We start from the raw sequence: 12,969 nt of genomic DNA on the forward strand, positions 1-12,969 counted from the left end.
AAAAAAAAACCCATAAAAATAGAAGAAAAAAAGAAAAGTAAAAGGACATTTTTTTTAATGAAACAGAAAGTCCTACATATTTTCGATGAAGGGAAGTAAACCAACCAAATACGTATGTCATGGTAGACGTGGGTTATACCCCTTCTTTTACGCATCGCCTGGACTTGTTTTTTAAAAAGAAAGTATTTTCAGTTTTGAAATTTGATGGGCAAGGATCTCTTAGAAAACGTATTTACAACTAATCGATTATTGAACAAATGATACATCGATTTTAAATATCAGGCGGATATTCAGAGCTTTAGTGACTCTCCCTGCAGTTTTACCAAAAGTTAAAAAACAACATTGATGAAAAAGTAGGTCTAACCTTCACCACTTTTCAAATGGAAAAAAAAAGAGAAAGAATCATGCAATATTGTCCTCCGTCAAAGCATGCATTTTAAAAAAAAACGAAACGAAAGTACTCACATTGTGTTCAGCGATCTGTTGTTTCAGCACCCCCACACTTGTGGCCAACACAGGAGATGCCATCAGCTTGTGCTGGGCCTCAGAAATGGCCTTGTTGAGATGTCTGATTTCAGACTCGTATTTCTCCTGTTCGGAGACGGCGAGTTGGAGACTGTCCCTCTGTTCCCGAGCCGACTCTTCGAGAAGGTTCATTTCAGACATCAGGTGACCCCCTTGGGTCAGAGTGGTCGTCGAATCTCCAGTCGAAGTCAGAGTCGATAAAGGCATATCCAAAAGAGCTGCCTCTGGAGACCGTACGATCTCCTCCGCCCTGGCCTTATTGTTGATGACATCTTCAAGAAGTTGCTGAAATGAACAAATCAACAGTATTACTCCTTAAACTACAGCAAAAGACATTGGTTAAAAAAAAGTGCATAAAACAGACTTCATTGTTAAAATATTGAGAGAAAAGTAAGTATACAGAGCCACACTGTTCGAGAAACCAAAGTATGTCCTGGTCTCTGTAGCATTCAATTGACAACTGTTATAGTTTGATAGGACGTTAGTCTATCGCAAAGTACTTTCCGCCAGACCTAACAAACCGAGGTACCTGATTACTGCACTATTGATGGGGGGGGGGGGGTTGGTATAAAAAGATCTCCACTGCATCCGGAATCTATGTCGGTTCTGTGCTTATGAGGGAGGCGAATGGTTTACCAACTGGCCACTTACTGAGAGCTGATCTATTATAACATAACATAAACTGACGATAACCTACTACAGAAAGGATTCAATATTGTTCTTTACAATAAGTTTCGGTATCTTTTATTCAGTAAAAAAAAAGCATTAAAATGTTTAATGTTTATTTTTACTACAGCCATGGCGTGCAACAAAATGTATATTAATACTAAAAACAGAATATTTTATAGTTAATAAATATAAGACGTTTGTTATATTTTCATATTTCAATGGAAAAGATTAATGTAATTTCCTTAGCTGAGACGAGGACATTTCATATGTTAGTTTTTCAAAAACTTAAATATACCTTTTTGGCATCTATTCTATCCTGACATAACACGGTTTCAAAAATAAATAAATAATATCATTAAAATATCCTTTATTCATCCCATATGGGAAATTTTTCTCTAGGGTCTATTCCAAGGGAAGACTGGAATAACCCAGGCGCCAGCAGCGCCGCAAATTGAACTAGAGCGAGGTGACTTGCTCTAGGTCACAAAGCGCAGCGGCGGGTGATCGAACTCGGTACCTTTCGGGTACGAAGCAAATACCGTACCGCTGAGCCACGGTGCCCCTTAAAGCGATGGGTCACTAACAGGTTTTCATTAGTTTTGGGCATTGCATAGCTCCGCACAGGGTAGAAATGATTTATACGTCGTATTTGTAATTCAAACTTACTAATGTCTTTAGACTCATGACTTATTTTGATGCAATAAAAGTGACATTTTATTACAATACAGAACTCAATAGTCGATAGTTTATCCAAATCGTGACAATAAACACTCGAGATATTCGTAAATGTCATGGTTGCCAAGTCTTGAGCATTCTTGAAAGTGAAATTTGAAAACTTAACAAATATAAACGTAAATCAAAATATCAAATTACAGAATTTTTAAAACCTGTACTTATATAAGAATACTGCAATATCCATCAACAGGACTCAAATCTATTTACAAAAGGTCTAAAAACAACAGTATAATAGTACAAGACATCTGTAAGACGCTCCTACAATAACTTTTAAATAACGCAAAAGCTGTTACAGACTAGTTTCTCATTTTGTGAAATAATGAAGATCAAGTCTTTTCTAAGGGCTCGACTTTGCAGGGCACCGCCCAGAATACAAACAAAAATAGTAGCAATCAGAAGTAAAAAAATTTTTTAAAAAATAAAAAATAATAAATAATAAATAAAATTCCCTTTATTCATCCCGAGGGGGAAATTTTTCTTTAGGGTCTACACCAAGGGAAGACTGGAATAACTCAGGCGTCAGCCGCAGTACAGCGCCGCAAAGTGAGCTAGGGCGAGGTGACTTGCTCAAGGCCACAAAACAAGGCGGGTAGTCGAACTCGGAACCTTTTGGGTACGAAGCAAAGGCCGTACCGCTGAGCCACGCTACAGGCAATGTTATGACATATTGTTGAGTTTTAAAATCAAATATTTTTATAAAAAATGATATCCAAAAAAGTAGACAATGGAAATGTAACAAAATATCAGTTCGTGGAAACACCAGCTGAACCAGGATCTCTCGGGAAAACAGGTACACAGTACATGAGATGAAGTGAGTAGGAAAGTGCCAGAAGACAATAGAGAAGGTGATGGGGGTTTGAACCTGCAACCTTACTGGTAAGACAACTCCGCCTGGCCGGGAAAAGCGTGACTCTACCGTCGCGGGTTCAAACCCCCATCGCCGCCTATAGAGTTTTATTCTCTATTGTCTTCTGGCACTTTCCTACTCACTTCATCTCATGTTGTTATCAACATAAGTGCCTTCTCCACTCACGTTTTCTGAATTAAAAATGCACAGTACATGACACTGCATCGGAGAATAAGATTCAAGGATTAGCTGTTGATAGTTCTCAACGTCAAAACTCAGGTGTGAAAATTAGAAGTCAAGATTTACGCTTAAGTATTTTTGGTCTCTAAAATTAATTGTGTTAGTAAAGGTGGAACTAAATTCGCTATGGCAAAGATTCTATGTGTGTCAAAAAACAAAACAGAAAAATAATCAAGAACAAAACGAAAAAAAAAAAAACAAAAAAAAACCCCGTTAAAACAGGGAAATGGTGCACAAATTAATTTAAAAGTTCAAACTCAAAGAGAAAAACCCCCGAAAAGTAAAAACTTGGTGTTCACAAATTGAACAAATCACATGAAAAATGAACTAAAAATGGTTTCATGAACGCGTTTATAATTACTCTACGTAAACTTGATTTCCTCTGTACTCTGTACATCTTGTTTACTGTAATACCAATTATAAAGACGATGCAATTTAAAAACATGGATGACTATAGCTACCTCCACACAATTATGATTTGCTCTGGAATTTAATTGAAATTAATAAATAAATAAATAAACAGTAAAATAATTTAACAATAATAATAATAATAATAATAATAATAATAATAATAATATAATAATAATAATAATAATAATAATAATAATAATAATTAATAATGTGATGATGATGATGATGATGATGATGATGATGATGATGATGATGATGATGATGATGATGATGATGATGATGATGATGATGATGCTTACATAATGATAACAATAGATAAATACAAAAACAAATTAATCAATTAATATTTTTATAGGGCGGGACAATAAATCGACCAAAAGTTGAAGTGATAATTACCTTTGAAATCTTCATTTTAGGAGTTGACTCTTTCAACATAAATGTTTCCCGTCTATCAACAACGTTAAATCCATCAAAATCACTAGTCACAACTTTATCATCTTCTACTATTTCATTCCTCGAAAGTCTTTTTGTTATCCCGGAATCTGGCACATCTTTGATTTCAGGTGAATTATTAACACTCAGATCATCACTATTTGACACTCTTAAATTCTCTACTTCAATTTCTTTTACCTTTTGTGGATCCCGATGCGAATCATCCACTGAATGTAATAATAATATATCCGATACATCTGAAGTTTCCTTCATACCCGGCACTGTTTCGTGAACAACTTCAGCCTGACAATCATTATCTTTATCGTTTGTTGCAAATTGATTGGCAGTGTCAAGTTTATCGGGGTGAGAATTGAGATCATCATTGTCTTTTAGTTTGGGATATTCCGACGACAGACCTGAACTTTCACCTTTATTTTTCTTCTTTTTAGCCTTTTTCTTTCCTTTCTTTTTCTTCTCGAATTGTTGATCGAACACAACTTTTCTCGACTCAATAACAGCCGAGGCGCCAATATTCAAAGGAGATCTTTTCTGCAAAGATGGTTTTGGACCTGTGTCTAACTCACATTCAAATCGGTCAATTGCCTTGTCTTCAGGGTCAGTACTAGCTGAAATGATTTTATCGTCATCTGGATGGCGAAGAATTAATCCACAATTCAAATTATCTATTTCAAGATCATCCCAAGGTGAAGTTATGATTGAAACAGCGTCCACTTCTTCCAGAGAAACGGCACAACCATCGCATTGTTTTCTTTCTCCACCATTATCCAAGGGTTCATCATTTTGGTCTTCATCTCCATGTAAAACATCAGAACTATCGACATAATCTCGAGATGGCCGTGAGATAGGACTGGGATCATGTAAGATGATTGTGTTGTCTGAGATTTGGGGATCTCTGTGAGTTGTGTTGTCTGTGATTTGGGGATCTCTATGAGTTGTGTTGTCTGAGATTTGGGGATCTCTGTGAGTGTTCATGATATACTTCCGTGTGCGAGTTATAGTTGTTGGACTTGATAACATGAAATGCTCATGTCGCTCAGTTTCCATTTCATTCCTGCGCACACCATCTGGCTCTTCAATACCGCACTCATCATGTTTATCATCTTTAATTAAAGTTTCATCGTTCTCCTCCTTTGATTTCATTTCTTCATCATTATTTTCATCCTCATTTAAACCATCTTCATCGTCGTTGTATTTCAAAACTGCATTATCTCTAAAATTGACACCTACTGAATCGTTGTCATTTGCGTCTTTTAAAATAGTTTTATCATCGACCCTTTTTTCCTTATCTTCCAACACAATTTCATTCTTTGCTCCGTCTTTCAGCATGGCAACATCTCCATCCCTCAGCATGGCAACATCTCCATCCCTCAGCATGGTAACGTCATTATCTAAATACTGCATTCGGGTATCTCCGTTGTCGTTGTCTTCCAAATGAATAATGTCTTCATTGTTATCTTCTACAGCACCATCGTCAGAATCACCTTTTGATTTATTTTCTAACGTGCTTTCATCTCCTTTTACAGTGACATCTTTATCTTCGGTTACAATATTTCTCTTTTTCTTTTTCTTCTTCTTCTTCTTTTTCTTCCCTTTTTTACTTTCATCAGCTTCTCTGCTGTCATCAAAAACAATTTCTTTCGACTCAGGCACTTCATAAGTGCTAAAAACAGATGGGCAACTTCTTTTTACAACTGATGCTGGGTCATTTTCTAACACACTCTCACAACGGTCGATTTCTTTCTCTTCAAAGCCAGAATTATTCTCTGTTTGATAACTATCACCTCCGTAATTAACAACTAAATCACGATCTGAGTCATATTCAGCGAGGTCACAATCTGGCAGGGCAATGGCTGAAGTAGCGTCACTTTTCTTTAAAACATCAAGGTTATCTTTAGACTGTCTATTTTCCTCAACGTTATCACATGAGCCGCCGATATTGTCCAAGGTATTCTGCGAGACTCTAGGCCCATCCGTTTGATCTCGAGAAGGAAAGACAACAGGACTAGCAGATACGAGGACAGCTGTCGTGTCTGAGACTTTCGAATTATTTGGACTGACATTGCCATTATCCCTCCTATGAATTAAAATAGTTGGTTTCACCGAAAGGAATTCTTCGTGCCGGTCAGTTTCCTTTTCAGAATGGGATGCATCACGTGTCTCTTTAAAACAGACATCGGCATAATTTTCATCTGTTGATAAATTTCTATTATCGTCTTTTAAATGTGCTTTATGTTTCCTCCTATCGTTGCCATTTTCTTCATCTTCGGATATAAAACTGTTTTTGTTTTTCAAAATGCAATGATCACCTGACGGGCCTTTCAAAGCAACGTCTTCATTATCTCCATCTACCAAAATCGCATCATCACAATCTCCCTCTTTCAATACGACACCGTCATTTGACACAGCTTCATCACCTACATCATAACCCAACACCGCAGAATCGTCATTTACACTTTCCAATAAAACGGTATCTTCCTTTATACCTTTCAATTGAACACTGTCCTCATTGATTTTCGATCCAGCTACACCATCAATACCACCCTTCAACACATTGTCGTTGTTTAGTATATCTTCCAACGCAGACCCTTTCCCAAACTCATCTACCAGTTCAGTTTCATCTCTATCCCTAGAATCTTCTAACACGCCACCTTTCTTCTTTTTCTTCCTTTTACCCTTTTTCTTTTTCTTTCTCACCTCATCAAACTCTCCAGCATCTGGTAAGACAATTTCTTTTGACTCGACTGTTTCAGAAGTGTTGACAAAAGCTAGACCATTTTTCTTGATAAATGGTCCTGGATTATTTTCTGACACGCTCAGGCAGCGGTCAATTTCTTTTTCTTCGCTGTAACTCTCCTTCAAATGATCGTCGACGCCACCTTGTTGGTGAATATCTAATGGTGGATCAGAATAAGACTTCAAAAAGTCATCACGGGATGGGACAATATTATATACAGCATCCCCTTGTTTTAAACAAATAAGACGATCATCAGATCCTTTAATGTCACCCCCGGAGTCGTCTAAACTATCATTTTCTTCGCAAATATCACGAGAACGATCAAGATTGTCTGCACGATTGTGAGAAGATAAAATAATGGGTGGGAGATATTCTATAGTCGCTGTTTTGTCCGAATGGTCGGGACTTTTCTTTTTCATTGCATAATCTCCATTATTCACGGTGTTATATCGAGCATCTTGCAAAATTGTTTGATCATCATTAGTATCGCCTTGTAAAACATTGCAGTCTATTTTCAGAGTATTGCTTTCCAGTATAAATGGATCACTTGAGTCCGTGGCTCTTTTCTTTATGATAAAAGGGACATTCTTAGTGTCAATTCTCTCTGACCTGTCAATCTCCATCTCGCTGGCTTCATTAACATTTACATCACATAATGCATCCTTTTTCAACTCTTCTTTTTCATCTTTATCTTTCATTGAAATACTTTTTACACTGTCGCCGCTAAATATACCTTCAGTATCATCCTCTTCACTCATTAAAACTCCATCATTATCAGTTCCTAACACATTATAATCATTATCGTCTTTGGGTTTCGGCATGGAATCACCATCATCCTCATTCTCATCTTGCAAAATAGAATAATCTCTGGGACCTTTATCAAATACATGATCACCGTCACTGTGTTCATCTTTTAATACATCTTCTTGTCTAATTCTCAGCATAGAATCACTTTCCTCTTTAACTTTATCATCTCCATAGTTTTTAGATGGGTCATTTTCTTCATTCAATTCTGAACATGGTTTAATCCATTGAGATTTCTTTCTAATACTTATAGGTGGATTATTCTCTATGATATTCTCACGTCTATCGATTTCCATTTCAACACCATGTTGGTCAAGATTAGAAGAAACTTCTTCAGAATCTCCTGAACTTAAGCGGCTTCTGATACCAGAAGAATCTAGCTCACTAACAACGTCATCTTCTTTATCAGAGGCAACAGCCACATCTACCTCAACCTCATCATCGTCATCATTGCCTTGATCAATCTTTGAAAAGATTTTTCTTTTCTGTCCCCGTTTAGAATAATCCGATACGTTGTCCAACGAGTCTGCAGATACAGGTAGCGTTGGGGGTTCTGAAATAATGTTTGTTCTATTGCGTTCTCTCTTTGCTCGCATGACATTCTTGTCCCAGTACTTTTTGAACGGTTTTAAAATGGCGCGTGTAGATTTGGATGGCACATTATCGGATGTCAAAGATTTTGACGGCTCTGTGTCTTGGAACTCTTCTGATGGTTCTCCCGCAAAATTGACTTCATTGCCACGCGGCTCATCTTCATTAGAATCAACTATAGCATATTGCTCATCTTCACCATATGATAAATGAGGATGAAAAATGATGTCAGATGTTGGAAGTTGTGCTTCTTTGTTCAGGATTTCATTATCCTTTAATTTAAATGTAATCGCTACCAAGTCATTGGCATCTTCAATACTTTTACCGCCTATATTTTCGATACTACTATCATCATCATTGTCAGAATGGTTTTTATTCACGTAATCGTCATTTATTTGAATATTAGAGGAATCGCCCATAGCTGTGCCGGGAAGAGACGGGAAGTTTTCAGTATTTTCATATTTGTTATTTGGGTCGACATTAGCAGTCCGGTCAGGCATATCAGGGGTTGGCCTTGTGCATTCAAAAACATTTCCACCTACAGGAATATCTGTGGGGTCCGATTTTCTTTTCTTTTTCTTTTTCTTTTTCTTTGCCTTTATCGGAGTAAACGGAAGTCCGTCGCTTGCCTCGTCCTCCATTAGTCCCACGGAATCAGATAGGTGAGCGGCCATTGAAGGAATCACCAGCGTTGATGACGTAAGCGATGGGGATCCCGTTGAATGTTGTGCTATGGTAAAATTCTGATTCCTTGGGGGATCCCATTTTTCTGTGCGCTCGGTGCTAGTAAAATGTGGTTTATCTTTGTCCTCTTTGGGGTCGTGCTTCTCCTCTTTGTCTTCGATGCCAATGGTTTTAGAGTCCTTAGTAGGAGATGAGGGAAACTCGAATGTGCTACAAAATACTTCTTTATTGTCTGGTTCCTTATCTTTGCTTTCTAATTCACCTGCGGACGAATGCGGATGGTGTTTTCCTAACGACGCGATGACATTTGAAACCTTGAAGAGATTCTTTCGTTGATGCGTCGAATTGTTATTTTTATCACCATCATGCGAATCTAAACCAATTTCTAACGTTTTTCTTAAAGGCGTTTTTAGATTGTCATCATCTTGTAGATCCATTGTTTTTGTCACATCGGATTTATATTCTGAAACAAATTGAATTTTGTGACCAAGGTCTTGGGACTGTGCTATTATTCTGTTAAATCTGTGCGTTGAGTATGATTGGGTGTTTGTGTCTGGATCGACATCCCCCCTTTTCCACACTGTAACGTACTTGGGCTCTTGGTCCTGGCTATAATTTCCAGCTACGTGAAAAGAGATATCTGAATGTATTGGTGTAGTCGTATTTCTGTGACTTTCTTTGCTGGCGGATGCAGGGGAAGTTTTCGGTGTGTGGGCGTTGCTGTGTTTTAGTTTAATTTCTAATGATGATGTTTCCCTCTGAGATGGGGAAGCCAAACTCAAAGTTTTATTTTTGTCTAATACACATTCCGACACAAATCGAACACCATGATTTAAATTACTACTATGGACGGGCTTATCTGAATTCTCTTCAATATTTTCTAAAGTCGTCTCCCCGCTATTATTACCTTTCCACACAGTAACGTGCTTATTTTCATGACTATGGTCGGGGATATCGTCTACATGAGCGAAGAAAGAAGAATATTTTTGGGGAATGTCTTCGGTAGGGTCTGAAAGAGATTGGGGTTCATCCTCGTGAAAAAAAGAAGCAGGGGAATTGGGTGGGATGGGCGGAGGCCAATTCGTTTCAACATTGGGAGTTTGGGAAAGATCCATGTGGAATTCAGACCGATAGTCGTCTTCTTTGGCGGAATGAGAACTCTCCTCATCCGCGTCAATGGTTTTACCCCAAATAACATTGATTTCCGACACCTCCGACACCTCGGATTCGAACCCATCTTCTTCCTCGTCGTCTGTTTTTTCAATCACCATACAAATACGTGAAGAATGAGCTCCTTTCGGTTTGCTCTTCCGTCTGTATTTGACGACAGAATCGGGTACATAATGAGGTCTCTGATGGGTGGGGCTGGGATTAAATGGATGTCGTAGAGGCGATCTTTGAACAACGATAGAAGATGGGATTTCTACCATTTTTTCTTCACGGTGGTCAAGGCATGGCAAATATCCAAAGTCCATGCAATGTCCCGTTGAACTGTCGGGTGATGGTGAATGGAGACACGAATCACTGTCTGCTCTATCGGTCACATTTTGACTGACATCCGTACTGTATCCCGTATCCATAGAAACACGACACCAAACTTCGGGATCAACAGATGAAGAATGTCTGCTCGGCTCGTTTTCCATGTTATCTTAACGAGTATTCCACTTATGAAGTTCAAAAACCGATTAAACGTAAAATAACATAATGCAGTTATTGAAAAATCCGAGAAACACACTATTCTCAAAACAAATCGCTCACGTTTTAATTCGGACACATGTTCTGTATTATCATACCGTAGTGAAACAGCCAACAACACATGAACCGCAAACGTGTATTTCTATTCAATTGTCAATGTAACATCACTCTGATAAAAGATTCTATATACCGAAACACAGTTTTATTTAAACAATAAAAACTAAAAATCTGAATTTCTACCCGTTATCCAGCACACTGAAACCACTACATTATCATAACCATTTCAATAACACATCAAGTATGAATTTTCCCAGCTTTCCGTGACCTCGCTTGCCCTAACCATTACTACCGTAACACTGATTTGCATGACAAAACACAAAGCCGATAACAGACGGAAAGAGGGAGGATGGCCCGTGCTTCGGCAGGTAAACAGAAAGCCGCGGCTGCTACGAAAATTATGACTTTGACCTTTCCAAGCATAACATACCGTTTGTCCGAGTCTGTTTAGTTACATAAATATAAACTATCTGGCAAGAGGAGCATGTTACCTTTTATTGCACCAACGCTACAGTTTGACTAACACGTAACTTTATAACATATTATTACAACAAGGGTTTGAAGGTATCAGAACCGTAGAGCCGGTTTGTTTTGTTTATATTTTTATTTTTGTTTTTCTTTTTGTTTTTGTTTTGTTTGTTAGTTTGTTGTTTTTGTTTTCTTTTTGCCCCATTTTGTCATTGGAAAAAGTCTCAACCCCATCACCATAATCTCTATCCTACTTTACAAATACATTGAACCAACTGTGTCAATCAGGTGTCATATAGAATTGAGTTGACGCTCTCCTTACCAGCCATTTTCAGGTTTTTCCCAACAACTTAACAACCAACCAACACAAAAATAGATGTTTTATCACCCAGACACAACAGCAGTAAGGTCTTGCGATGCATAATTTCTGTATCAAAACATGCTCCACAACACAATGTTCATTTTCTTTAAATTATATGATGTACAAAAGAAATTTGAATAAGAAAAATGTTGGTTGTATCGTAACGAATGTGAGGATTTTCCTATAGTTGGTAAGGAAAGGCTTAAACCAAATACTGAGTTAATTGCAATACTACAAACATTAAATAATTTAACAGTTAATAACACAAAACTGCCTGCCCACAATTATTTTGATTCCAATTTGAAAAGTTAAAATTAAAATTTAACGTAGACCATCGGATTCGCTCCGATATAATACCGTTCTGAGTCGATCGGTCACGAGTTAGCCTACAATGGACGCTGGATTATCAAACTTGTAAGTACTTTGTATAGACAGACGTAAAACCTTTGAAACCTTTGTCATTCTTACATTGAAGTCGTTCCCATTACACTTGGTTCACATCTGGTTGTACTAGCATCATCATCATTATTATTATTATTATTATTACTATTATTATTATTATTATTATTATTATTATATTATTATTATATATTATTATTATTATTATTATTATTTATTATTATTATTATATTATATATTTATTATTTTATTATTATTTATTATATTATATTATTATTATTATTATTATTTATTATATTATTATTATTATTATTATTATTATTATATTATTATTATTACTATTTACAATAATTCTGGTGTACTCTGTATTTACACATTTTAGAATTTCGGCTAGAAAACACTCGTCCTTCGACTCATATCCATCCATTCAATTGGTCCTCAGTTTGTCCAAAACAAAAAACTAACTAACAAAAAAACTCTCAAACCTGAGTCTTCTTGAGAAAAACTGATAATTCGGCAGAATTCCGTCTTAAACACATGACAGTCTTCCAATGGTAAAATGAAATAGAGCAATATTGTATGTCCAACCAATGACGAGAGCGATCAGCGATATATAATAATAATAATAATAATAATAATAATAATATAAGCCTTTTGATAGGACTTACGTAACCACTGCCATCATTCCTATGAGAGATGAAGTGAATAGAAAAGTGCCAGAAGACAATAGAGAAAAAAAAAAATTACCAATAAGGTCGCGGGTTCAAACCCCATCAACCGCCGAAAAAAATTTTATTCATCATTCCTATGATAGTGTTCAATTCATTGGCCACCTTATGTCATTATATCATTATTATTAACGCAACTTCTTATATAATATATATATATATATATATATATATATATATATTATGTGTGTGTGTGTGTGTGTGTGTGTGTGTATGTTTGTGTGTGTACTCAGGTGTCAGAGTCAGAGAGAGAGAGAGAGAGAGAGAGAGAGAGAGAGAGAGAGAGAGAGAGAGAGAGAGAGAGAGAGGAGAGAGAATTAAAAAAATAACGAATGGATGTTTTCCGAATATAAAATATTGATTCCATTAATTCAATGACTCAAATACTCTTACTGCTCGAATGCGCAAAATATATTTTTATTAGTCTGCGCTCATAAAATCAATGCATGATGATCATCAACTATTTTATAACATTATGTTGTGTTTAACACGCGGGTTTAATTTCTACCCATAAAACGAAAGTCGCTCAATGTATTCGTTTGGTTTTATGCTTTAAAAGAGTCAATGT

The 12,969-nt window shown here is 36.7% G+C and overlaps 1 protein-coding gene across 4 annotated transcripts in view; it reads right to left on the minus strand.

The window, feature by feature from the left end:
• LOC144970464 (muscle-specific protein 300 kDa-like) overlaps positions 1–12,969 on the minus strand; it is a 503,594-nt gene that overhangs the window by 93,687 nt on the left and 396,938 nt on the right. For all 4 annotated transcript variants that reach the window (XM_078910148.1, XM_078910139.1, XM_078910156.1 and 1 more), the window contains one exon: positions 466–810. In XM_078910148.1, the coding sequence (XP_078766274.1) occupies positions 466–810 (345 nt within the window). The remainder of the gene's footprint in view (positions 1–465; positions 811–12,969) is intronic.

Source organism: Berghia stephanieae, chromosome 1, assembly GCF_034508935.2.
Source record: "Berghia stephanieae isolate SIO BIC M18660-M18661 chromosome 1, UCSD_Bste_1.3, whole genome shotgun sequence".
NCBI lineage: Eukaryota > Metazoa > Mollusca > Gastropoda > Nudibranchia > Aeolidiidae > Berghia > Berghia stephanieae.